At 48.0% G+C, this 27,931-nt stretch overlaps 2 protein-coding genes across 6 annotated transcripts in view; both read right to left on the bottom strand.

Annotated features, from left to right (window-relative positions):
- Positions 1-27,931, bottom strand: part of RAD21L1 (RAD21 cohesin complex component like 1) — a 57,116-nt gene that overhangs the window by 23,521 nt on the left and 5,664 nt on the right. Inside the window, exons 1-6 of one of the 5 annotated variants that reach the window (XM_008172185.4) lie at positions 22,842-24,730; positions 21,911-22,012; positions 11,945-12,121; positions 10,580-10,709; positions 2,225-2,324; positions 43-149 (exon numbers count right to left, since the gene is read on the bottom strand). In XM_008172185.4, coding sequence (XP_008170407.2) covers positions 43-149; positions 2,225-2,324; positions 10,580-10,709; positions 11,945-12,088 — 481 coding nt within the window. In that variant the 5' untranslated portion in view covers positions 12,089-12,121; positions 21,911-22,012; positions 22,842-24,730. Of the gene's footprint in view, positions 1-42; positions 150-2,224; positions 2,325-10,579; positions 10,710-11,944; positions 12,122-16,560; positions 16,983-17,056; positions 17,449-21,910; positions 24,731-27,931 lie in introns of those variants that run through there. The other 4 variants (XM_065566313.1, XM_065566314.1, XM_065566315.1 and 1 more) reach the window with 4 other exon arrangements.
- Positions 5,239-9,067, bottom strand: LOC135975384 (uncharacterized). The gene is made up of 2 exons (XM_065566275.1): positions 7,416-9,067; positions 5,239-6,816 (listed from the first exon to the last, which is right to left on the bottom strand). The coding sequence occupies exons 1-2, from the start codon at positions 7,954-7,956 to the stop codon at positions 6,314-6,316; spliced, it is 1,044 nt and encodes a 347-aa protein (XP_065422347.1). The 5' UTR covers positions 7,957-9,067; the 3' UTR covers positions 5,239-6,313.

The following is a 27,931-nucleotide window of genomic DNA, read 5'->3' on the forward strand; positions in this document are numbered from 1 at the left end:
TCTTACACATTTTTCAAATTCTAATTTATCAGCTGTTCTCACCAAAATTCCCATCACTGGGAAGCACAGTCATTCTGTAATCTTCTGGAAGTGTGATGTCTTCAGGTCTGCTCTGATTCAAAGTAAAGTGTTCAGCAACATCAATGGCACTAATGAGAAATGTAAAGATACAAAAAACAACATGAATTGAAACCCATTGGCCATGTTGCTGCAACGCAAAAAGCTTGTAACCTGAGGGTTCTCAAACTTCATATGTTTTTCTTTAAAGACAAAAAGCAATAAATTACTACTTTTTAAGGCTCCAAAACACCCCAGCTGATGTCAACTCTTGTTCAGGGAGAAAGGCAATCTCCTAGGCGACCAGAACCCAAACCACTTAGGGCTTTATTGATTAAAACTGACACTTCTAATTGCATCTAGAAGCTAAAAGGAAGACAGCATAGCTACTGGAAAATAGATGCTATATATTCCCTACATTTGATACCTCGAAGCAAACAGGCAGCTGCCTTCTGTACTTGCTGAAGCTTCTAGGTAATCTTCAAAGAAGTTTGCACAGCACATTAAATAATCTAGTCTCAAAGTCGCAGAGGTACAATGACTATGGTAAGGTCCACACTGGAGAGAAAAGCGTTTAGGGAATATCTTCACTACCAACGTTAAAGCACTGCCGCGGCAGTGCTTTAATGTGGCTGTGTAGTCGTGGCACCAGCACTGGGAGAGAGCTCTCCCAGTGCTGTAAAAACCCACCTCGACGTGGGCAGTAGCTACCAGCACTGGGAGTGTGGCTCCTAGCGCTGGTGCAATGTCTAAACTGCCACTTTACAGCACTGACTCTTGCATTGCTCAGGGGGGTGTTTTTTCACACCCATGAGCGAGAAAGGTTCAGCGCTGTAAAGTGGCAGTGTAGACAAGGCCTTAGATTAATGCACTGAGGGCAGGTCTTCACTACCCGCCGGATCGGGGGATTGATTTATAGCGTCTTGTGTAGACGCAGATAAATTGATCCCCAAACACGCTTTCCGTCGACTCCGGAACTCCAGCTCGCGAGAGGCGGAAGCGGAGTCGACGGGGGAATGGCAGCGGTCGATTCGCCGCCGTCCTCACAGCCAGGTAAGTCGACCTAAGATACGTCGACTTCAGCTACGCTATTCGTCCCCCCCCCCCCCCCCAGTGTAAACCAGGGCTTAAAAAGAGGAGCTACTGGCTACTGACACTACCTCCAACTACAGGAGCAATTTGTAATCAAGATATATCCCTTGACTGCAAACCTGCTTGACAGGGGAAAACATCATCCCTATCACGTTCTACAAAAACTTATTTTTGCCTACCAACCACACCTTCATCTTGTCCAACTTCAGCTTCTATTATTTTTTTCACATACAAGTCCCATTTTCTGCCAGATACAATGTCACATAATGGACTCCTCAATATAGCATATCATCTGTAAATTAAACCCTATAAACTCTTTAGATAATTTGAAAGAGGGAGCTCCATCATTGTTCCTCACACAGTGGCACATTGTACTACTTGATTAGACTGAAAACAATTATATATTTTTTATCTGTAAGCTACAGGTTTTCTGAAATTAGATTTATAGCAAAAAATAGCAAAGACTTTCAGATCCAAAATAACTAAATTTATTGAGATGTAAAAGGAAAATATCTGTGAAGGTGTACTATGCTTTGGCTCTGACCCTCACTAAAGTCCATCAAAAACAAGTGTTTTAGTTCCCAGCTCTTAGCTTTTGAAGTGTCAGCATGCTGCCTCCCATAGCCTACCAGCCCTCAGGGAGCAAAAGACCAGAATTTTAAATTCAATTTTAGATCATAGCAGTGAAGGACTGCTATGCCATGGATCCAGGCTACCCTGTTCTTACAACCGAATGAAATTTAGGCTACTTGGGCTGCCTCCTCTGGAGCACAGCAGTTCAACTTTTCTGTATCTAGTATTCATTCAAATAAATTAAATGAAAAACTTCTAAAGCCTACGCTGAAACAATTACTTCATTGTGTTCTGTGTTCATAAAATGGGATTGGAAGAACTGTACCAATACATAATTCTATGACTTAGAATATGGAAGAATCAGGTTATCAAATTCAAATAACTGGAATGACTGTACCACCTGCATGCTGAGTAAGGGTCAGATAATAAGCAAGAACATACATTTTTACCTCTAAGAAAATGAGGCCAGACAAAATATAAAAAAAAGTTGAGAAACATTTACTTCAAGTCAGGTAGCTGTGTGTCAAAATCAGGAAATTCTTCAGGCAATGTAATGGAATTATAAGCAGCTTCAAAGCTCTCTTCTGGAAGATCAACAAGTCCTAAAAGAAATGGAAAACATAACAAAATGAGCAGTGATAAGGAGTCATGTTCTCACAAGTGTTTACAATAAGACTGTTAATCTATCAAGGAATTCTGTTGCCATCATCAACTAAGTTTGCCATTGTCATTAGGACCCCAAAATGGAATTTAATCTTTAATTTATGTACATTTCAGAGGCATACTATTTATTGGCATACATACAAATGAAAATGCCTGAAAAATGCTAGAGGTTCTGAAATGCTGTCAATCTACTGGAACTACTATAGAACTGATGAATGAAATTGTTTTTAATTGTTCACTTTATTAATGTAACTTCATAAGTAAAGTTTTATGAATGAAACAATATTCATTCATAAAACCGGGTACCCCAATAACTGGCTAATTAACAATTAAGATGCTTGTTAAGAGCCATAGCTGTTCAGTCAGCTGCCTTTGTAAGTTTCACTATCAATCCAATTCCTGCTTAAATCACTGAGGGTACGTCTACACTACGAAATTAGTTCGAATTTATAGAAGCCGGTTTTATTGAAATCGGTTGTATACAGCCGATTGTGTGTGTCCACACAATAAAATGCTCTAGGTGCTCTAGTCGGCGGACCGCGTCCACAGTACAAGGCTAGCGTCGACTTCCAGAGCATTGCACTATGGGTAGCTATCCCACAGCTATCCCACAGTTCCCGCAGTCTCCGCCGCCCCTTTGAATTCTGGGTTGAGATCCCAATGCCCGGATGATGCAAAACAGTGTCGCGGGCGGTTCTGGGTACCTGTCGTCAGGCCCCTCCCTCCCCCGTCACAGCAACGGCAGACAATAGATTCGCGCCTCTTTACCTGGGTTACCTGAGTTACCTGTGCAGACAACATGGAGCCCGCTCAGCTGAGCTCACCGTCACCATATGTCCTCTGGGTGTCGGCAGACGTGGGACTGCATTGCTGCACAGCAGCAGCTGCTAACTGCCTTTTGGCGGTAGACGGTGCAGTAGACTGGTAGCCTTCATCGGCGATCTGGGTGCTGGCAGCCGTGGGGCTTGCCTTTTGGCAGTAAATGGTGTATTACGACTATTAGCCGTCCTATTACAAGTCGGGTCATCGCACGTTAGCAGAGTCTTCCCCGAGCAGCCGATTGTGCAATAGGCCTGAAGACCATCGTCATACGCCGCCCCGTATTTGCTGCCAAGCACCCAGAAAGATGCCGAGGGCTATCAGTCACGCTGCACCGTCGTCTTAAGATGTAAAAAATAGATTTGCTCTGTATTCATTTGCTTCCCCCTCCCTCCGTCAAATCAACGGCCTGCTAAGCCCAGGGTTTTCAGTTTAATCTTTGGGGGGAACATTCTGTGTGACAGTTGTTTGTGTTTCTCCCTGATGCACAGCCACCGTTCTTGATTTTAATTCCCTGTGCCTGTACGCCATGTCGTCACTCGGCCCCCCTCCCTCCTTCCCCTAGTCCGTCAGATACTACGTTTGCGCCACAGCTCAGAGAGCCGAGAAGCGGTTCGCGCCTTTTCTTTGAATTCTGGGTTGAGATTCCAATGCCCGGATGATGCAAAACAGTGTCGCGGGCGGTTCTGGGTACATGTCGTCAGGCCCCTCCCCCCTCGTCACAGCAACGCAGACAATAGATTCGCGCCTTTTTACCTGGGTTACCTGTGCAGACAACATATCACGGCAAGCATGGAGCCCGCTCAGCTCAGCTGAGCTCACCGTCACCATATGTCCTCTGGGTGCTGGCAGACGTGGGACTGCATTGCTACACAGCAGCAGCTGCTAACTGCCTTTTGGCGGTAGATGGTGTAGCATGAGTGATAGCCATGGGGCTGGCAGCCGTAGGGCTGCATTGCACCAGCCCCTTGCCAGGCGATGGTATATTATGACTGGTATCCATCGTCGTCGTATTGGTGTGGCTGTCAATCATGGCCACCTGGGCAGACATGCTACTGTTTCGATGATGATGGCTACCAGTCGTAATATACTATTTTCTGCCAATTGCCCAGTATTGTCTGCTAAGCACCCAGAAGAGGCCGAGGGCGATGCTGGGTGCTGGCGGACGTGGGGCTGGCAGACGTGGGGCTGCATTGCTACACAGCAGCAGCCCCTTGCCTTTTGGCAGATGATGGTATTTTATGATTGGTAACCGTCGTCATCGTACTGGAGAGGCTGTCACTCATGCTGCACCGTCGGCTGCCACCTTAAGATGTAAAAAATAGATTTGTTCTGTATTCATATGCTTCCCCTTCCTCCGTGAAATCAATGGCCTGCTAAGCCCAGGGTTTTCAGTTTAATCTTTGGGGGGACCATTCTGTGTGACAGTTGTTTGTGTTTCTCCCTGTTCCTGTACCTGTACGCCATGTCGTCACTCGGCCCTCCCTCCTTCTCCTGGTCCATCAGATACTACTTTCGCGCCTTTTTTCTGACCAGGCGCCATAGCTAGCACTGGGATCATGGAGCCCGCTCAGATCACCGCGGCAATTATGAGCACTATGAACACCACGCGCATTGTCCTGGAGTATATGCAGAGCCAGGACATGCCAAGGCGAAACCCGGACCAGGCGAGGAGGCGATTGCAGCGCGGCGACGAGAGTGATGAGGAAATTGACATGGACATAGACCTCTCACAAGGCACAGGCACCAGCAATGTGGAAATCATGGTGTCACTGGGGCAGGTTGATGCCGTGGAACGCCGATTCTGGGCCCGGGAAACAAGCACAGACTGGTGGGACCGCATCGTGCTGCAGGTATGGGACGATTCCCAGTGGCTGCGAAACTTTCGCATGCGTAAGGGCACTTTCATGGAACTTTGTGACTTGCTGTCCCCTGCCCTGAAACGCCAGGATACCAAGATGAGAGCAGCCCTCACAGTTGAGAAGCGAGTGGCGATAGCCCTGTGGAAGCTTGCAACGCCAGACAGCTCCGGTCAGTCGGGAATCAATTTGGAGTGGGCAAATCTACAGTGGGGGCTGCTGTGATCCAATTTGCCAGGGCAATGAAAGACCTGGTGATAGCAAGGGTAGTGACTCTGGGCAACGTGCAGTCAATAGTGGATGGTTTTGCTGAAATGGGATTCCCAAACTGTGGCGGGGCCATAGACGGAACCCATATCCCTATCTTGTCACCGGAGCACCAAGCCACCGACTACATAAACCGCAAGGGGTACTTTTCAATGCTGCTGCAAGCCCTGGTGGATCACAAGGGACGTTTCACCAACATCAACGTGGGATGGCCGGGAAAGGTACATGATGCTCGCGTCTTCAGGAACTCTGCTCTGTTTCGAAAGCTGGAGGAAGGGACTTTCTTCCCGGACCAGAAAGTGACCATTGGGGATGTTGAAATGCCTATCGTGATCCTTGGGGACCCAGCCTACCCCTTAATGCCATGGCTCATGAAGCCGTACACAGGCAGCCTGGACAGGAGTCAGGACCTGTTCAACTACAGGCTGAGCAAGTGCCGAATGGTGGTGGAATGTGCATTTGGACGTTTAAAAGCGCGCTGGCGCAGCTTACTGACTCGCTCAGACCTCAGCGAAAAGAATATCCCCATTGTTATTGCTACTTGCTGTGCGCTCCACAATATCTGTGAGAGTAAGGGGGAGACCTTTATGGCGGGGTGGGAGGTTGAGGCAACTCGCCTGGCCGCTGATTACGCGCAGCCAGACACCAGGGCGGTTAGAGGAGCACAGCAGGGCGCGGTGCGCATCAGAGAAGCTTTGAAAACGAGTTTTGTGACTGGCCAGGCTACTGTGTGAAACTTCTGTTTGTTTCTCCTTGATGAACCCTCCAAACCCCCCCCCACCGACCCGGTTCACTCTACTTCCCTGTAAACCAACCACCCCACCCCACCCTCCCCTCCCGCTTGCAGAGGCAATAAAGTCATTGTTTTTTAACATTCATGCATTCTTTATTAGTTCCTTACAGAGGTAGGGGGATAATTGCCAAGGTAGCCTGGGATGGGTGGGGGAGGAGGGATGGAAAAGGACACACTGCATTTTAAAACTTTAACTCTTATTGAAGGCCAGCCTTCTGATGCTTGGGCGATCATCTGGGGTGGAGTGACTGGGTGGACGGAGGCCCCCCCACCGTGTTCTTGGGCGTCTGGGTGAGGAGGCTATGGAACTTGGGGAGGAGGGCTGTTGGTTACACAGGGGCTGTAGCGGCGGTCTCTGCTCCTGCTGCCTTTCCTGCAACTCAACCATACGCTCGAGCATATCAGTTTGATGCTCCAGCAGACGGAGCATTGCCTCTTGCCGTCTGTCTGCAAGCTGACGCCACCTATCGTCTTCAGCCCGCCACTTGCTCTGTTCTTCCCGCGATTCAGCCCGCCACCTCTCCTCTCGTTCATATTGGGCTTTTTTCATCTCCGTCATTGACTGCCTCCACGCATTCTGCTGTGCTCTATCAGCCTGGGCGGACATCTGCAGCTCCGTGAACATCTCGTCCCTCGTCCTACGTTTTCTCTTTCTAATGTTCACGAGCCTCTGCGAAGGAGAAACATTTGCAGCTGGCGGAGGAGAAGGGAGAGGTGGTTAAAAAAGACACATTTTAGAGAACAATGGGTACACTCTTTCATTACAAGGTCGCATATTTCGGCTTGCAGGCAGCCATCGTAGGCCACAGTGTTTTGGCTTTTTTAACCTTCTTAACATGCGGGAAAGGTTGCAAACAGCAGCGCATTTCCCATATCAAGGATGAATTGGGTTGTCCATTTAAAATGGGGTTTCAATGTAAAAGGAGTGGCTGCGGTTTCCCGGTTAACATGCGGCACAAACACAAGTAAACCCCCCCCCCCCCCACACACACACACACGATTCTCTGGGATGATCACTTCACCCCTCCCCCCACCGCGTGGTTAACAGCGGGGAACATTTCTGGTCAGAAGAGCAGGAACGGGCGCCTCTGAATGTCCCCTTAATAAAATCACCCCATTTCAACCAGGAGAGCTTTCTGGAGATGTCCCTGTAGGATTTCCGCTCCATCCCCATACACGTTAACAGACTTTTCCAGTAGATGTACTGGCCGCGATTGCCAGGGCAAAGTAATCATTAAACACGCTTGCTTTTTTTTTGTAATGTTTACAAATAGTTACAAAGTTACACTCACCAGAGGTCTCCTGTGTGCCCTGAGGGTCTTGGGTGAGTTCGGGGGTTACTGGTTCCAGGTCCAGGGTCACAAACATATCCTGGCTGTTGGGGAAACCGGTTTCTCCGCTTCCTTGCTGCTGTGAGCTACCTACAGTACCTCCATCGTCATCTTCCTCGTTCCCCGAACCGTCTTCCCTGTGTGTTTCTCCAGTGAGAGAGTCATAGCACACGGTTGGGGTAGTGGTGGCTGCACCCCCTAGGATCGCATGCAGCTCCGCGTAGTAGCGGCAAGTTTGCGGCTCTGCCCCGGACCTTCCGTTTGCTTCTCTGGCTTTGTGGTAAGCTTGCCGTAGCTCCTTAATTTTCACGCGGCACTGCTGTGTGTCCCTGTTATGGCCTCGGTCCTTCATGGCCTTGGAGATCTTTTCTAATACTTTTCCATTTCTTTTACTGCTACGGAGTTCAGCTATCACTGCTTCATCTCCCCATATGGCGAGCAGATCTCGTACCTCCCGTTCGGTCCATGCTGGAGCTCTTTTGCGATCCTGGGAGGACTCCATCACGGTTACCTGTGCTGATGAGCTCTGCGGGGTCACCTGTGCTCTCCACGCTGGGCAAACAGGAAATGAAATTCAAACCTTCGCGGGTCTTTTCCTGTCTACCTGGTCAGTGCATCTGAGTTGAGAGTGCTGTCCAGAGCGGTCACAATGAAGCACTGTGGGATAGCTCCCGGAGGCCAATAACGTCGAATTCCGTCCACACTACCCCAATTCCGACCCGCAAAGACCGGTTTTATCGCTAATCCCCTCGTCAGAGGTGGTGTAAAGAAACCGGTTTAAAGGACCCTTTAAGTCGAAAGAAAGGGCTTCGTTGTGTGGACGTGTCCAGGCTTAATTCGGTTTAACGCCGCTAAAGTCGACCTAAACCCGTAGTGTAGACCAGGCCTGAGACTTGCACTGTTTCAGTATTGTAACTTCTGTTCACCATTTATTACACTTGCCTACAGTGTAACTTCTGTTCACTGTTTGCCATCCATTATACTTGTCTATATTGTAACTTCTGTTCACTGTTTGCCATATTGTAATTCAAACCCCATTTTAAAACGCTTACTCCATTTTGTAAGGGCTTGCTGCAACCTTCATTTTTGCAAACCCTGCTGTAATCTTATTAGTTTAGTTTAGATGTGTGAATGAGGTATGTATGGATGATGGAATCAACCTCCAGCCCCAGCCTGTCCTGATTAAATAGAGTTCAAACACCAACGGCTGAAGATGCAGACAAGAGCCCTAACAAAGTAAAAAGAATCCACCCTAAAAAGAAAAGGTACAATAGAAGGAAGATCAAAGCCCGGTCCAAGGCTGAAAGTCATGTCTGCCATTGACGGGTGATCAATCACCAAACCTGGAGGCAGCGTGACACAGCAAGACCTATAGACTCTGGATTCAAACTAAAGCCTACAAAAAGGATGGGTGAGATGGAAAACTTTGGAGGAGGGCAACATTCTGCTGCCAACATGGAAGGGCATCGGTGCATGCCCAACAGAGACCCAGCTCGTCCTTGTGCCCGGCTTTCCTGGCCAGTTAGCCGCCACAAGCTACGAACCCAAGCTGCAAACTCAAGCCACAGACTCAAGCAGGACTGGTAACTATGCAGCAGCTGCAGAACATCTGATGGATGGATGTGTGTGTGTGTGTGTGTGTGTGTATATAGGTATTAGGTATAATGTGTGTGTATAAGGATTAAGATATTAGTTATTGGTCATAAATCAAATTGTCATAATAAATGTGGCATCTTTATCTTGTCCCCTTTAATAAGATCCTGCTAGTTTTTATTGGTATAACACTACTAACTAATAACTGTTCAAAGATCATGGAAAATTTTGGCCACTAACAACCACTATGGCCAGGTATACCCTAGGAAATTAGGTTGACATAACTACATCGCTCAGGGGTGTGAAAAATCCACACCCCGAGCGATGCAGTGAAACTGACCTAATCCCTTGGATAGACAACGCTAAATTGACAGGAGAATTCTCCTGTTGACATAGCTACAACCTCGCGGGGAGGTGGAGTACCTGCACTGACTGGAGAAGCGTCTCCCATTGGCATAGGTAATGTCTTCACTGAAGCACTGCAGCTCTGCCGCTGCAGTGGTTTATGTGACGGGATCCCTGGGGTGTTGCTTGGGATTGTGGGACTGCGGTGCCCCTCTTAACTCTCCAGCCTGGGCTGTCTCTTGCAATGCTTTGCTAGTGACAAGCAGCAAACCCCTCCAGGTGCTGTTATCACTCAACACAACTGCATGTGGAGCCTCAAACCCAGGTAGAGTGCATGAATGCTCCCAGAGCCACTCATGAATCATACAGAGAAAGGCATGAGCCAAATGCCCCCAGCTTCCAGCCTTGTAATTCAGGAATATACCATCTTGCACTGCTCAAGACCCATGGGGCCACTCTGTTCTGTTTTATACCCGTCCCCTAGTCCAGTGGTTTTCAAACTTTTTTTCTGGCGACTCAGTTGAAGAAAACTGTTGATGCCTGCGACCCAACAGAGCTGGGAATGAGAGGTTTGGGATGTAGGATGGGCTCGGGATTACCCCGGGCGGCTCCCGGTCAGCGGCACATCAGGAGTGCTAAGGCAGGCTTCCTGACAGTCCTGGCACCGTGGACCACGCTGCGGCCCGGAAGCAGCCAGCCGCAGGTCCAGCTCCTAGGCGGAGGCGCGCAAGTGGCTCCGCACAGCTCTCGCCAGCAGGCGCCGCCCCACCAACCAATGGGAGTGCAGAGCTGGTGCTCAGGGCGGGGGCAGTGCGCGGAGCCCTGTGGCCCCCCTGCCTAGGAGCCGGACCTGCTGCTGGCCACTTCCGGGCACAGCGCAGTGTCAGAACAGGTAAGGACTAACCTTCCTTAGCCGGGCAGCACTGCTGATGGGACTTTTAGATAGAACAATGGCTTTCAGCAGATCATAACCTTTCCCTTGATAGATCACATGGCATGCTTTAGGTGAAATATCACAATTATATATAAATGATGAATATGGGGGTTACAGGGCACTCCCCCGAGGTATAGAGTGTCACAGTTTAAGTGTAGACCTGCCCTAGACCATAAAAAGGTTAAAGGACTTGAGAAAGATCATATAATTACTCAATGGTATGTTTAGGAATAGAGCAGAATTCGGTACATACCTGGACGAAAGGCCATCTTCATTTTCACTAGAGCTTCACTGCAGTCTGCCAAGAGGTACTTTGCCTTCCTATGATAGATTCGCACCACTCCCAAAAGCAAGTGTCCTGAGGTGCGCAGAGCAATTTTAACCTTTAATAATTTTTTTAATGGTTCAAGTATTAATATTTGTGGCAAAATCATTAAGACAAAACAATTTCAGTTATTATACAAAGCAAAAGGTGTACTAGTGAAGTCTTGGAAAAAATTCTTTATCTGCTAGCTAATTATAGAAAAGTAGCTCAATTAAACAATAAAACAACACAGTATGTGTCATTCTGAGATATTCAGGCTAACACAGAGTTGGAGCTCAAGAGCTATTGTCACTGAGGCCTTGGCTACACTGGCGCTGTACAGCGCTGCAACTTGCTGCGCTCAGGGGTGTGAAAACGCCCCCTCCCCCGAGCGCAGCGAGTACAGCACTGTAAAGCGCCAGTGTAATCCGAGGCTGCAACACTGCACGGTCGCTCCCAGCGCTGCAAGCTATTCCCCTCGGAGAGGTGGAGTACATACAGCGCTGTGAGAGAGTTCTCGCAGCGCTGGCAGCGTGACTACACTCGTGCTTCACAGTGCTGCCACTGCAGCGCTGGGAAGTCCCGAGTGTAGCCAAGGCCTTAAAAGAAGACAATTCCTGGTGGATAACGTACTGGACTAGGACTCAGAAGACTTCGGTTCTGTTCCTGGCTCTGCCACACTTGCTATGTGACCTTGGTTGGGGTATGGGCTTACTACAGGAAAATGATAAAAGACAACACCACCACATCACCTGTGGGCGAACACTTTTCACTGAGGCTACATCTACACTACAGGGGGGGGTCGATTTAAGATACGCAAATTCAGCTACGTGAATAGCGTAGCTGAATTCGACGTATCGCAGCCGACTTACCCCGCTGTGAGGACGGCGGCAAAATCGACCTCTGCGGCTTCCCGTCGACGGCGCTTACTCCCACCTCCGCTGGTGGAGTAAGAGCGTCGATTCGGGGATCCCCGAGAGGTCGATTTCTACCCACCGATTCAGGCGGGTAGTGTAGACCCAGCCTAAGTGATCACTTATCTGACCTCTCAGTCCTCATCCTCAAAGGAAACCTGCACAACACCTTCAAAACATGAGCCTGGGAGATTAAAGGCGTAACTTTGATAGCCACTAAAAATCATGGGAGCAGAGAGACTGAATTTATTGCTTATTATAACAATCTATGCCATTAACAACCCTCCCCCCCCCGACTTCAAATATTGACCTTTACAATATTTGTTGATATATTCTTTTTCCCCAAAAAAAGGATCTACCTTTCTACAACTGGACTTAAACATCTCAGTCAGTTACATACCTTTGGTGAAATGATCTTCTCAATAGTAGTCTCCAAATTGCATTCAAATATGTGAGTTTTTGTGAGCTTCTTCTCCCAGTGAGCGGCGAGCCATATTTTGGCCAATGGCCCACGCTTGTTCATAAACAAATGCATATAGAACATGTTGCCTATACTCAGTAGCTGAATTCACATGAACTAGGGAAAAACATAAGAATTAATCTTAAAAATTTGAATACACAATGTTAATGGAGATTAAAGAAAACTGACTTTAATGTTCATTATAAGATAAAGGGATAAAATACTTTGGATTGGAGTACTTGTGGCACCTTAGAGACTAACAAATTTATTTGAGCATAAGCTTTCGTGGGCTACAGCCCACTTCTTCGGATGCATAGAAGAAGTGGGCTGTAGCCCACGAAAGCTTATGCTCAAATAAATTTGTTAGTCTCTAAGGTGCCAGAAGTACTCCTGTTCTTTTTGCGGATACAGACTAACACAGCTGCTACTCTGAAACCTACTTTGGATTGGATTTTCAGGCTGTTCAGGCCTGCAAAATGTTTGTGTAATTAATCCTATTGTGTGTAGAAATTGTATGACTATGCATGAAAATGTGTCTGGTTAGCTGTTTCTGTGCATAATAGTGGCAACTACACAATTACACATTAATTTTGGGCCCCTAAACTCTCTAAAAATCTAGATCTTTCAGTAAATTATTAGAAGCCATCTGCTTGTTACAGCCACATACACCTCTAATTTTGATAGGGACATATGTCAGATAATCTGTATAAAGTAAAGTGATAAACTGTAAGCTATGCTAAACATTTCTGTTAGAAATCAAAGAGCAGGTGTTTTTTGAGCGGAATGCTTTTTTTTTTTAAAGAACTTGGCTCAGTAGTAGAGAAGAAAAGGGAATATGCAAAAAGCAGGGGAAATGGAGAAAAAGTAGGAGAATTAAAAGGAAATCGATATTGAAAAGAAAAAAGGGCATGAAGTACACCCAACTACAAAAGATACTCTCTTTTGTAGTACTACCTTATAAAGAAAAGAAAGGACCGTTTCTAGCTTCTCAGGGTGGGTAGAGACGAATAATGATACTTACTTTCCTTTGTAAAGTGCTTTGAGATCTACAGATAAAACGTGCTATAAAAGATGTAAGTATTATTATCTCATGACCTGTACAGACTCAAGAAGCAGCCATTGGCTGTCTCCCACCAGATAGAGGGGAAAAAGAGGCTGCCATACTCATTACAATCCCTACTGAAGAAAGGAGCTACTGCCTCTGAAGTACCAGTGAGTCACAGTAGATGGCATTCTAGGGCATGGACTTCCCAAAATGCATTTTAATAAAATGTTGCCATGGTCTTCAGAAAAGGAAGGAGTAAAGGGAATACTATAGATCTGCTGAAAGAAGAAAGTACAAGCAGTTACTTTTCAGATCCTTTTCCAAATACCCTTCCTCTACTTCCTTCTTGTGAATAGCCACCCATTGTTCCTCTCACTCCAATCTACTTTTTTTCACTTTGCACATATTGAAAAACTTGGTCAGTATTATTCATTCTGTACAGTGGCTTTGTAATGTGCTATGACAGAAACTATAAAAAGTTTCTTTAAAGTCTTGGGGGGAGGGAAGGAATTGAAGAGAGCAGCTAAGGCATCCTAGTCCTTTCCACTCCCCATGGACAAGTGTTGTAGTATTGTTTCATAGCAAGTGGAGGCTCATGAGGGGAGCCAAGTGTGTGTGTGTGTAAATGGATAGTTATGACAGTTGGATGAAGGCTTTATCTTTGCTAATGGGACAGTTTTGAGTTAGGAAGCAGCTTTTCATGAAAGAATGGATATGAGAGGAAGAAGTTAGGGCTACAAGGGTTTTCCTTTGTAGGGGATGAGTCTGGAAATTGGAAAGGTTTCACTACCATGGGGATTCAGTTTATAGGAAGATAAGCAGATTCCAGGTGTGGAACATTGCAAAAGCAGACTGGAATGGAACAGAAAGTTTCTGGCCTTCCATCCCCTCTTTCCAATCACCACCAACTAGCCGTCCAGCCTCTTGCACTCCTCCTCTGAGTTTGCCACAACCCATGAAACTGTGAACACCGGAGGGTGCAAAGCAACTGAGATTTGGAACACCCATCTCATTAGCACACACACAACTCAATGTGGAAGTTCTGGAACCACTGCAGAAGGGTCTAAATTTGTTGGTGCAGGGAAGAGAATGTTTTCAAAACATGTGCTGCCCACCTAAGATTTGTTTAGTTTGCAAGAATAGAGAATGAGTGTGAGGGGTATTTGGGGAAATAAAGAGGCGGGGGGTAGATGGAGAGGGGAAATAAAGTTGGAGAATAGAAAAATGTGTAGGGCCAAGGGCTAGGGGAGCAGCTATGAACGAGGTATGTGGAGAAAGCAGGTTGTAAGCCATGTATATGCAGTGGAGAACGAGGTGAAAGAAGGGGTATGTGGGGATGAGAGGTGTATTATATGGCATGTAGAGGAAAGGGGTATAGGATGAGGGGGAAACGTGGGGAGGGGGCACAGGGAGAAGGTGCAGGAGAGATGTGGGGCAGGGATGATGGATCATGTGTAAGAGGAGGGTGGTAGAGGGAATGAGAGGGGTACATGGGAAGAAGACAGAAGGGGCAGGGGTATGATAAGGAATGGGGGTACAGAGTGAGTGGGAAGATAAGGCATATATAAGAGGAGGGGTGAATGGAATGAAGGGTAGAGGCAATATAGGGCAGGAGGGGGCATATATGGAGTAGGGGTATGATAGGACATACCGCATAGGCTGGGTGTGTGTGTGTATGGGGTGAGGGCAGGGGTGATATAGGGCACTGGAGTACATGGTGAGATGGTATGTGTGGGTGTACGGGGTAAGGTGGTACAAGGCATGGGGAATGCAGGTTGGGGAGTATGTGGTACTCCTGAGGGCATTCTGTGCCAAAAAAAAATAAAAAAATTGTGCCAAAAAAATTAAAAATTCTGTTCACAATATTTTAAAATTCTGCAAGTTTCATTTATCAATAAATAAATGCAGAGGCTCCAGCATGGCAGTGGGGAGCACAGGCCACTGGCTGCACGAAGGTGGGAGATCACCCTGCAGCCTCCCCACCCCCGGTCTCAGCAGTGAAGCTGCAGCAGACCCTGACATAGCACAAGGCCTGGGCCTGCCCCAAAACCACTCTGGGGTCCTGCCCCTCTGAGCCAGGTGCACTAGGTGTGGGGCAGGCAGGCTCAACCAGGCAGAATCCAAATGTGAAGGGGCATTGTGTGGGGGGATCCAGGTGTGGGGTGAGAGGGTTCTGTATGGGACAATCTGGGTGCAGGCAACTCAGTGGGGGAGGGGTGTCTAGGTGAGGGGGATCTGAATGCATAGAGGTTCATTAGGGGTAGGTGGGTGAGTTCTAGGTGCAGGGACAATGGGACTCTGCAGGGGCTTCCAGGTGAAGGTGCTCAGAGGGGGGATCTGGGTGCTAGGAGAGTGGGGCTTGGTGGGGTGGGGGTCTGGGTGCAGGTAATTGGGGGTCAGTGGTATGGGGGTCTGGATGTGGGGGCTCAGGGGGGTGCAGGGGGTGGGGGTTTGAGTGCAGGGAGCTCACTGGGGCGTGGCCTGGGTGCAGGGGTCGGAGTCTGGAAGCTAGGGGGGCTCCAGATGCAGGCGCTGAGGTTCAGTAGGGTGGGGTTCGAGTATGGAAAGCTAGCGAGGGTTCTGGATGTACCAGGTGAGGCTTGGCTGGGGTTTCTGGGTATGGGAGGTTTGGCTGCACGGGGGTTGGGTGGATGAGGGAGCAGCTCCCTGCACAGTGACCCCTCTCCCCACAGCTGAGGAACGATGTGGGCCAGAAGCAGGGGAGGTAGCTGAGCTTCCTGCAGCTGGAGGAGGTTTCTGGGGGTGGATCTGACACAGCCCCAGCAACTCCTTGCAGGGGAAGAGGAAGTCCCGTCCTCTACTGCCTCCACCCCAGATGGGACTAGCAGCTGATCCCAGCTCAGGTTCGGAGCCACTGGCTGGGGTGTCCCCAGCCCCACGGTGATTTACCTCTCCTCCGGCTGCCTGAAACGACCTACCTGCACTGCTAGGGAGGGGTATGTGACTGCTCTTGCAGCTTCCCTTTGCTTCCCTGTCAGAAAGTCATTTTTCTGCGGGGAAGCAAAGAAAGCTGCAGGGGACATGAATTCTGTGCACATGCAGAGGCGCAGAATTCCCCCAGGAGTGCTGTGGGGAGTGCAGGTATATGGAGTGAGAGTGATATAGGGCATAGGGTGCAGGTTGTTTGGAGTGGGGGGTGTAGGGGATGCTGGTGAGGAGTACACAGGGGTGTATGGGGTGTACATGGGGGTGCAAGGTAGGTGTGTCAGGGTGCATGGTAGGGTACATGGGGGTATGCGGTGATGGGGTGGAGGACATGGGGTGTACATGAGGCTGTAGGGGGGGAGTAGTGAGGTGAGGGGATGCAGAGCAGGGGTGATGGAGGTCCTGGGGCTGCAGGGTGGGGAACATGGGGGTATGGGATGAGGGGGACAGAGGGTGTGGGGGGGTGCAGGGTGGGGCCGTGGGGGTGTTGTTGGGCGGGGGGCGCTCGGGCAGTCAGAGGCCCCTGGGGGAGACCGTACACACAGCGCAGCGGCGGCCGCCCCACCCCGAGTCAGTCGAGCCCCTGCCGGCTCGCCCGCAGCCCGCCCTTCTCTCCTCAGCACAACCGCCGCCGCCGCCAGTCCGACTGCGCACGCGCAACTGTGGCGCGAGGCGCCAACCGCCGGTGGCGCGAAGACCCCGAGGGGAGCGCGTGCCGCCGAGAAGGGGCTCGCGCTTTGCAGCCGGGGAGCGAGCGAGGGCGCGCGCACGGAAGCCGGGCTGCAGCCGCCAGTGGGGTGGGCATGGGCGTCCCCCCAGTGCAGAGGGGCTGCCGGCGTATGGAAATGCCCCTCTGTTGCTGGTGTGATCACTGCAACACGTTATTGGTTAGGGGCCCAGCTGCTGTTTTCAGGCCTTTGTTGCTGTATATTTGAGTCTGCCAGAACAATAAACAAACAAAAAAATAAAATAACCAAAAACTATAAACACCGGAAACGGTGTGTGTGTGTGTGTGTGTTATGCGATATGTATAACATCAACATACAAATGGACAAACATACCTTTAGTTATACCTGCCACTGACTCTGCGGGTAACCATGAATAAGCCACTTCTCTTTCTGCCTTCATTTCCCCAGCTGTACGATCAGCAAGTACCTAACCTCCCTTGTAAAGCACTTTGAGATCCTGAGGAAAGGTGTGATATTAGTGCAAAGTGCTATTATTAATGATTATTCTATTTATTATCAAGAGCTTTTTGTGGGCTCAGGCCCAGATCCTGCAATTGCTACACACACTGTGGGGGAGGGATAGCTCAGTGGTTTGAGCATTGGCCTGCTAAACCCAGGGTTGTGAGTTCAATCCTTGAGGGGGCCACTTAGGCATCCGGGGTAAGATCAGTACTTGGTCCTCCTAGTGAAGGCAGGGGGCTGGACTCAATGACCTTTCAAGGTCCCTTCCAGTTCTAGGAGATGGGACATCTCCATTAATTTAACTTTAGACACAGGATGTTAGGAAATTGTTTTTTTGTGGCAGTATGTTTGGTTAGGCTGCCTTGGGTTTTGAAACTATCTTTAAAAGAAAAACAAACAGACGCACATAACTGACAACATTTAGAACAAACATCCACGTTTACCCATGGCCCTAAGCCTACTTTAAAATGAACTAAAAGCAGCCTTCACCTCTAGGAAAAGGGACAGACTTTTATTGAAATTCACCTTGCCTATCAGTGAAGAAATGTGTTTGCTAGATTGGCTAATCCAATTTACAGTGGTTGCCCTCTAAAATCTTTCATTACCTGCTCCCATTGAAATCAATGGCAAATCTCCAGTTTACTTTAATGGCAAGAGACAAACAAGTATATTCACCTGTCTGAAATGTGTACTGATCAAGCTACTCTCTGCTATATTCTTTGCTCAGTGGGATATCTGAGTGCCTAAGCTAACATCCATAGGACACAATAAATTCACATTAATTAATAAAAATATGTGTAATGGCTTATTAATTGCACAGCACCGATCACCATCACACCTAGGTACACTAAGAAAGGGCCAAATGCTGCTTTCAGTTATATGGGTATAAATCCGTTGGCTGCAATGCAATTACTTTGTGTTTACACACGGGTATAGGAGAGCAGAATCTGGCCCATAGAATGGAAAGCTGATCTCATGCTGGTGTAGGTAGGACTATTTCCCTTGAACTTGGTGGAATTATACTGGTGCAAGTGAATGCAGAACAAAGCTTATAAGAGCCGACACTAGCTCTTCTGAAATGATGGCCCTTTTTCTCCCACCACCATGCTAGCCCCTCAACAAATGTCAATAGAAAATAACCCAAAACAAAATCAAATAAACCCAGAACAAAATCAATCAGCCCGATGCAAAAGACGATAAACAGGCCTTGTGCCCCGCCACCCTCCAAGCTCAGACTCTGGGGCTCCCTCATGGAGAATGGATTCCAAAGGGCGACAGCCCTCAGCGGAAAGGGAGTTGCCACTGGTCAGAGTTTTACGATAGAAGCCGGCAGCAAGAACATCTGAATTGAACTCAGACATCATGATGGGCCAAGATGAGAGGTGTTTCTCAGATAACAGAGTTCCAGGCTATTCAGAACTTTGAAGATTCTCACTGTCATCTCAGAATCACACAGTAAGGCAGTGAAGTGACTTGAGCACCTGTTTCTACACAGAGTTCCTAGTGTAACACTGACAGACCCCAGTTGTCGGTGGGCGGGATTAAACCTGGGACTTCTGGAGCTAAATGCATGAGCTAAAATCCACATGGCCTTTAGCTAAGGCAGTAGAGCAGACTCATTAACCTCTCTCTCTAAGTGGTCTCGGTGCCACTAGATGGGACAGAACACCACACCCAGAAGGTGTGTGAGTTACACTAGCATTCTGCATCATCTGAAGGATCTGAGCTGTTTCATTTACTCCAGGTAGCTATGCACATATGCAAGAGTGAGCTGGGTTCCATTCTGCCTCCTCTAGTCTCAACAGACATGCCAGCTACGTTCCAGATGTGCCTGCTTAGACTATGAGGCGGAAATCTGGACACAGCTGGATTTTCACATCCCTGATTTCATATGCAATCCTGGCAGTGAGAAAAAAACTACTTTGATTTGTGAACTGAGCACATTTTAAATGAGACTCAATATAGAACCCCCCAGTGTCATTTTACAATCCCTTTTCCAAAATTGCATTTTAAAGAGTAACTTACGTGACCTGGACACCAGGAGGCACTGCCCCTGTAAAGGATAAATCTGGTGATCTGACAGCTGCACTAACAGACACTTCTTCAGTGAATGACACTAAGGGCAGCTCATCGTGAGACTGACAGACAAGTCACACATGCTGGTTTTGCAAGTTCTAGAGAATTAACACAATGGTACATTTCAGTTCATACTCCTGCAGGGAAGAAGGTTCTCACTGCTTTTCTGCAATTCTGTCGCTGTGACTCTCCCGACATATATCAAATTACCCAAAACATTTGCATTGGTGCTAGCTCAAAGTGCATCTGAGTTACTCTGGCTTTGCCCAGTAAGAACCTTCCTTCCCTTTCCGCTTTCTTCATTCAAGAAGGCAGAAGAAGCAGGAACCTGAGTGAGGTGGGAGCATGGCTGAGGGCAGAAAGCCCAGCAAACTAGGGGCTCTTTTGAAAGTCACCCCGTTTTTCATGTCTTATGCTGGGTAATGTTTAACTCCTTCCTGCTCCTATATTCTAAGTCACCCTATGTAGGAGGTGCTCTGAGGGTGCTATTGTCTATCTAGGGATGTGCTGGAAAGGCACAAACCCTGGGCTCCTGTTGCAGTGTGTGGGAAGCTTTTCTGGTTGGGGGTTCCTTATTCTCTCTGTCCTAATGAGGAGTTCCCTTTGAGCCAGCACTGCAGATGGAAATGACTCATCCGGTCCCTGCAAGACTGCCCCAAATTCTGCAGTGACTCCATTTGTATGTGCATTGATAGTTGCGTGCCCAACCGTTGAGCACGTCTGGTAAGCGTGATTGGCTGTACGTCTGCATGCACACAGGTGCATGGTTGTAGATCGCTGTCTCGCAAACAGGACACCCCTGGAAATTTTCCATGAGCTCCAGCGGGAACCTCCTAGCACAGCAGATTCAAAATGTAAACAAGGCCATTTTCCCCAAAGCCTGCAGGGCTCTCTGAGTGAAGCTGAGAATCACCCCAGCACACCACTCTCTCTAGGAGCTTCATGGTGATGACTGCAGAGTTGTTGTAGCTCTGTTGGTCTCAGGATATTAGCGAGACAAGGGGGGGTGAGGTAATATCTTTTATTGGCTCAAGGCAATCACTCTGCTCTTGAATTAACTCACGCAGAAAAATGATAAAAACCCAGAACTTATCACCCCTGGGTGAACACTTTTCACAAAGTGATCACTCTATATCTGACCTCTCAGTCCTCATTCTCCAAGGAAACCTGTACCGCACCTTCAAAAGACGAGCCTGGGAGCTTAAATTCATAACTGTGCTAGACACCAAAAATCACAAAAATAATAAAGACACTGGATTTATGGCTCATTACAACACTCTGTAACCCACTAACCCTCCTTTGTCCTACAGCTGTAGAGGTGTTAGCTGCCCACTTCACTTTGAATGGTCTCTCAGTGGTTTGAGCATTGGCCTGCTAAACCCAGGGTTGTGAGTTCAATCCTTGAGGGGGCTACTTGGGGATCTGGGGCAAAATCAGTACTTGGTCCTGCTAGTGAAGGCAGGGGGCTGGACTCGATGACCTTTCAAGGTCCCTTCCAGTTCTAGGAGATGGGATATCTCCATTAATTTCTCTTGCAACATATGTTAACCCCTTATCTGTTCCACCTTGTATTTAGCTGTGACTCGCTGAGTACTATCTCAAAAGTTCAAAAGCTTCTCCCTCACCAACAGAAGTTGGTCCCATAAAAGTTATTACCTTGCCTACCGTGTCTCTCTTATGTTGATGATATAATTTAGTTTCTTGCAAACATTTCAAGAGATAGGGGTTTTTCCTTTCAGCCCAAGGACTTTGAATGGTCTGATTTAAACACAGTGAGCCTTGTTTTCTCATTTACATCAACTTTACACCAGTGTGAGAACAGAACCCAGTGCAGTTCTGGGAACCTCCTGTAGAATGTACCAAGAAACAGAAGGCAATTTGTAGAAGGGAAATGTGGGCTGGAAGAATTGATGTAGGGAATTCAATATAGCTTGATGAGGAGACTCAGAGGTGCTGTGTCAACCAGCAAACCTCTAACTGGCAGGAACACTGGGCAGGGGATCATGCCGGGTGCTACGGGAAATGATAAATAAAAGTCATGACATGAAATTTCAGAAAAGCTCTGGTCAGACTAGAAATCACAGAGAGCAAAAGTTAGACTCTGTTGTTTCTGGTGGAGAATCCTTTGTTTCTGAACTGCAATGGTGGTGATATAGTGTGTAACTGGCCAGGGGTGAGCTGATAACACGCTGAATGGCACCCTGTCCCTCCCCCTCGCCTCCCACAAATGGTTTCAAGGGGTAGCAGGTCAACCCCATTGATAAATATTCCAGCACAAAGAGGAAAGCAAAGAGAGTTTTCACAGCCTGATCACATCCACTTTGCTTTACATTAAAGCCAAGCACAGATGACAGCCTCCTGGGCTTCAAAGCCTCAGCCTGACACATCAGCTGCCGCTGCCTCTCAGCGCCAGGGACAATTCTTCACCCTGTTGCTTTCCCCATCTCCCCGGTGGCCTGGTGCTAGCGGGAGATAATTAGACTTCAATTATCATCGGTTATATTTTCACACGTTTCCCATGCAAATCCCTGGCACGTCTAGTGGGTTCTGGCCCATCCCCCGAGCAGCTTTTGGCGTTAAAAAATCGATCCTTTGCCTTCTGGTTCGCATATCTGCTGGTGCTAGACCCCCTCTAGGAGAAGTACTTACCTTACAGCACCTGCAGCGTGGCAGATCAAAGGTTGCATTTCCTTATGGGGGATGACTGGTTCCTGGCATGGGGTACTTGTCCTTCCTTCCGCATGGGTTTCACTGGGAGAGGGATAAGCTGCTCATTATACACACATTAGGCCTGAGTGATCGCCCTGCAGTAGGTCAGCTCATTAGCAGGTGTCACTGAAGTCAGTGGGAACCTCTCGAGACAGCTACAGAGAATCCACAGAAAGAGGAAGAAAATGGAGCAGGATGGAACGGTTTTTTATTATTATTATCAGGACACAGCCCCATTAACACAGTCACTGCTGGTGTCTCTACAGCCTCCTCCGTTAGCGGCTGGCTCTTCCACCTCCTTTCTCCTGTTGGCAATCAAAGGCTGTTTGCAATTCCATTCTCCTGGCACTGGGCTATTCCACAGGTGGAGCCATGGCACAGGCTAACCCCGTCTAACAAAGCTCACGTCTCCTGAACAGACTTTGCTGGCTCTGGAGAATTCATGCCCTCCTTTAAAGAAAACCACCCAAGGTGTCCCAGTCACCACATCTCACGTAGGGAAGGGTGCCTCACTACAAATTATTCTTAAAGTGGCTTGAATACAATGGGGGGGGGGGGAGAACCAATCATGGTGGCCTTTCTGGAAGATGCTTTGCCAGACACATGTTATCTGTCTCAATACGGGGTGACATTTAATAGCCTGGAATCTACAGGAGGTCAGACTAGAGGATCTACTGGACTTTTGGGGCCTTCAGCTCTGAATATATGTATCAGACTGGAAGTCACTATCTGGAGAGTCTGCTGGCACAGGAGTGCATGGGACAGCAAGAGACTTCCAGAGCAGTTCTAAATAAGTTCTGTTCTGTTCTTTTCTTTTTTTAAAGGACAGTTCTGATTAAGTCTTAAAAAGAAATTAGTTAATTGAACTTACAGTGCAATAACTTTGAACATTTCCTGCCTTGGTCATGGATTCAGCTGGGATCTGCATTTCCTGTGTCCCCATTGGATATCAGATGGAACTCCTTGCTGTCAAAGATCAGTAAAATGCCAGCACCAGTCGCAGTTATGGAGATACTGGAGTAAAGGCAGGTATCTCTGAAAGCTCTTCTGCAAATATATTATACTCCCACGCGCATACACACACACACACACACACATTCAGATTTAGCAGATAGTTATTTCTATTGATAAGACTGTGTCTTTTCTGAGCTGTGGGTGCATTTTCATGGAATAAAAAGCATAAATCACAACCACTGTAGCACAGTGATAAGCAACCTATGGCATGCGTGCCAAAGGCGGCACGCGAGCTGATTTTCAGTGGCACTCACACTGCCCGGGTCCTGGCCACCGGTCCGGGGGGCTTTGCATTTTAATTTAATTTTAAATGAAGCTTCTTAAACATTTTAAAAACCTTATTTACTTTACATACAACAATAGTTTAGTTCTATATTACAGACTTATAGAAAGAGACCTTCTAAAAACGTTAAAATGTATCACAGGCACGTGAAACCGTACATTAGAGTGAATAAATGAAGACTCGGCACACCACTTCTGAAAGGTTGCCGACCCCGGCTGTAGCATCATGCTGCCACAACTTTCAGTCTCTGGGAACCTTCCTTTCCCTAACGACCATGATAACAGAAATAACAGCTGTCATGGAAGCACTAATCCATAGATGTCAAAGGGCCAGATTCTGATACAACTATTCATTATCTGTGTTAGCTTGACACCTACGAGCCCAGTCATGGAGCAGGACCCTGTTGTGCTAGGTGCTGTACAGACACAGAACAAAGAGAAGTTCCTTGCCCCAGGAGCTCACAATCTAAGTATAAGACAAGAGACAACAGATGGATACAGACCAACAGGAAAGTGCAAGGAAACAATGAGACGGTATTGGTCAGTACAACAGGCAGAGATCCCAGCACGCTAGCAGATGTGCTCTTAGCTACGTCCATACAGCAGCTGAGAGGGTACTTCCCAGTGCGGGTGGACAGATATGTTCTAGCTCCGCTTGAGCTAGTGTGCTAAATGTAGCAGCATAGCCATGGAGGCACGGACAGCAGCTTGGGCTAGCCAGCCCAACTACAAGCCTGTGTGACCCTCTGGGTACATTTGTGGCTAGCCCAAGCAGCTGGCTAGGCCGCCACAGCCACACTGCTATTTTTAGTACGATCGCTCAAACAGAGCTAGTGTGTGTCTGTCTACCCACCCCAGAGAGCACCCATGCCAGCCTGTGTAGACACACCCTTAACTCTGGTTTAGTGGAACCTTATTCCATGAGGAGTCCCATGGACTAATGAGAGTACGGTGATTCTGAATGGCAATAAGGATGTCAGAATCTGGCCCTTAGGTATTACACCAAATCACTTGACAGGCTTCCTTCAATTTGGAAGCTCTCATGAGGATGTGCCCCAAGCCAGGGGCAGTGCGTTGGGAAGTGAAAAGGAAGGTTCATGAAACACGCACGCCTGGGGCAGTCTTTTATTGTGCATGTTGAGATGTTTCCCAGAAGGGGCGTTTGAGTAGAAAACATTCCCTGGTGTCCACTGAAGGAGGCCTGTGTGCCGGGACCATCGTGATCAGCTAGGCTGAAGACACCAATACTGACGTGGCAGTAACACCGATCGATGGAGAGTGTTTCAGACCCTTGATTCAGTTCATGGAGAGAATCTCTGCGTGGCACTGACCAGCTCAGCCCTAAAAGAAGCAGTCACAATTTATGCCTCAGGATGGCCATTAAAAAAAGAGAGCGATGATTTGTTATTTCCAGAGGGCTTTAACATTGACCTGACCATCAATTCTGTTCCCCAAATAGCTTGAGCTGCCTTATGGGATGGAGTTCCTCCTGCTTGTCTCTCCTTTCAGGGATGGAGTCGAGCCTCCGGTGGGAACTGGAGCACCCATGTCTTCTGAACTGGACCGAGCTCTGGCGCGGATCGTCTCCCTGCTCGGATCTGAACTCTCCCAGTAAGCGCATTCCACTTTCAGCTCCTGCATGCTGGTGTGCAGTTGTAACAGCTTCTCCAGCAGCTGCTGATCCTGGAGCTGCATCTCTGACTGGAGCAGGGCATAAAAATAAATATATAGCACAGTGATGCTGGGTCTTTAGCACTGTATCAGCCTTTGGTTTATGAAACCCTTATTCCATCCATCCAGAGAAGGGGGGAAACAAATATCAGGGGCACAGTCCAGCCACTGCTGTGAACTGCCTGATCTAAACGTGATGGAACCAGTGCTGGAAACCCTCAGCTTAACCTTCATCCCCTCCCTCCTTGCTACAGTCTTCCAGCACTTACTAGCATTTCTGAGGGGACTTTCTGAAGGGGGAGTGGACATGGGGGAACAGGCTGAAGCCCAAGGGAGGTAGGGTTGGCGAGTCACGGGTGAGGGGTTGTTGAACATGGCTGTCAGAGTTTGAAAGGTGGGTGGACGAGGCTGAAAGAATGAAGTGATCTTTACGATGAAGGGACAGGCTGGAAGGATCGGAAGTGTGGAAATGTGGGGTAGGTCATTGCATCGTAGGCCTTGTCTACACACAAAAGTAGCAGTGCTCTAAGTACACGGGTGAGGTTAAAGCAATACAGCTCCTCGAATGTGGACAGTTATATTGGTGTAGAGGTGCCTTGTACTGGTCTAGCTACTCCTGTGGGAAGGAGGATAAGCTATAAGCATAAGGCACCTTTATACTGCTATAGCTGTGTCCACACCAGGAGTTATACTGATACAGCTATTTCAGCAGAAAAAAGATCACCCCCTTAACCAAGATAGTTAAGCTGGTATAAATCCTGGCCATACATAAAGCCTGCAACATCAGCTGCTTCAGATTGTAGAGTATGAGTAACCAAACATGAGAATGGAACAGTAGAGTGCGTCACGGAAGAGGGAACATATGGGATAACTCATTGGGATCAGAGAAGTAATGTGCTAGTTCCTCAAAATGGCTCAACTCTTCCTTGTCTTATTCATGCAAGTAGTACCAGTTGTCACGGAGTATTGGGGAACTCAGGGCCCTGCACCCCCGGCTTCCTGCGATTCACCATGACTCTCAGCCAGCCAGTAAAGCAGAAGGTTTATTTGGATGACAGGAATACAGCCCAAGACAGGTCTTGCAGGCACAGACAACAGGGCCCCCCTCAGTTAGGTCCAGCTTGGGGTGCCAGGGCATCCCGCCCCCCCCCCCTTTGGGGGGGGGGTCAGAGCCATCTCTGCTTCCCAGCCATCTCTCCAGCCCGCTTCCAACACTCTGCCTTCAGCGACCCCTCCCACAGCCTTTGTTCAGTTTCCCGGGCCAAGGTGTCACCTGGCCTCCAACCCCTTCCTGGGTTCTCATGTTACACACTCAGGTATTCGCCTTCGGGCAGACTCCCATCCCCCAATGCAGACTATCCTAGCCACACTCCCCTGTCAGCATTCACAGACCACAGTAAGAACAGGCCCAGTTCGTCACACCAGTCAAGATAGTTAAGTCCCAAGGTGACTGTGAAGAGTTACAGGGGAGCTCACAAAACTGGGTGACTGGGCAACAAAATGGCAGATGAAATTCAGCATTGATAAGTGCAAAGTAATGCACATTGGAAAAAATGATCCCAACGTGTGTAATGATGGGTTCTAAATGAGCTGTGACCATTCGAGAAAGTGATCTTGGGAGTCATCGTGGATAGTTCTCCGCAATCTTCAGCTCAATGCGCAGCAGCGATCAAAAAGGCTAACAGAGTGTTAGGAACTATTAGGAAAGGGATAGAAAATGAGATACAAAATATCATAATGCCACTATATAAATCTGTGCTGCATCCACACCTGGAATGCTGTGTCCAGTTCTAGTCGCCCCATTTCAGAAAGGATCCAGTGGAACAGGAAAAGGTTCAGAGAAGGGTCAACAAAGATGATCCAGGGTATGGAATGGCTTCCATACGAGGAGAGACTAAACAGATTAGAGCTGTTCAGCTTAGAAAAGAGATGATTAAGGGGAGAAGGGATTATTGTAGATGCCTATAAAATCATGAATGGGATGGAAAAAAGTGTTATTTACCCTTTCCCACAATACAAAAACCAGGGGTCACCCTATGAAATTAATAGGCAGCAGGTTTTATACGAACAAGAGGCAGTACTTTTTCCACACAATACACAGTTAATCTGTGGAACTCATTGCAATGGGATGGTGTGATGGCCAAAAGTATAAATGGCTTAAAACACCAAACAAACTTAGTATGTCCCTCAAGGCTATTAGCCAAGATGGTCAGGGATGCAACTCCATGCTTGGGATGACCCTAGATGTCTGACTGCCAGAAAGCAGGAGGGCAAGATGGGGTGGATCTCTCCAAGATTGCCCTGTTCTGTACACTTCTCCTGAAGCTCTAGTACTGGCCACTGGTGGAGATGGGATACTGGGCTAGAGGGACCACTGAGCTGACCCCGTATGGCAGCTTTTGCGTTCTTATGTAGTCAGTGACACCATTTGCATGTGAAAGTTGAGGAAGAATTGACCTATTCATGACAGTGAATGATTTCACAATCATAAGGGGTAAGGGCTGATGTAGCTGAGGTTGTCTTGTGCTGTCTGGGAACTCCCAACAGATCAGGGCACCATACATCAGCTTTCCAATATAGAAAGGTCCTATAACAGTGACCCTCTCACTGCAGTCCTTGGAACACCAGTTGTCCATTGATTTTTTCTGGCTGTCCCACACAATGAAACAGTGAGAGAAGCAAGCAGTGGAAGGTTTGGGGTTAGGAGGTGATGTGATGGCTGGGGGATTGGCACAGCAAGTGGACCCATGAGGGAATCTCTCTCCCTTACCCCATGGTCAGCACAATAGTAAAGTTGGAGTAAACCTGTCTGTAGAGCAGATAAAACTGGGCTTCCCGATCAACCGAATGGTGTAGCCTAAATGGGTGCTGCCTTGCAACCACACTTTGCTGGAGATCAGAACTTCGTAGATTGGAAGGAATTCAGCCATCCCAGACTTCAAAGAAAGCATGAAGAGAACCTGAGGCCAATCCAAAGTCCATGAAGTCGGTGGG

The sequence above is a fragment of the Chrysemys picta genome, chromosome 13 (genome assembly GCF_011386835.1).
Source record: "Chrysemys picta bellii isolate R12L10 chromosome 13, ASM1138683v2, whole genome shotgun sequence".
NCBI lineage: Eukaryota > Metazoa > Chordata > Testudines > Emydidae > Chrysemys > Chrysemys picta.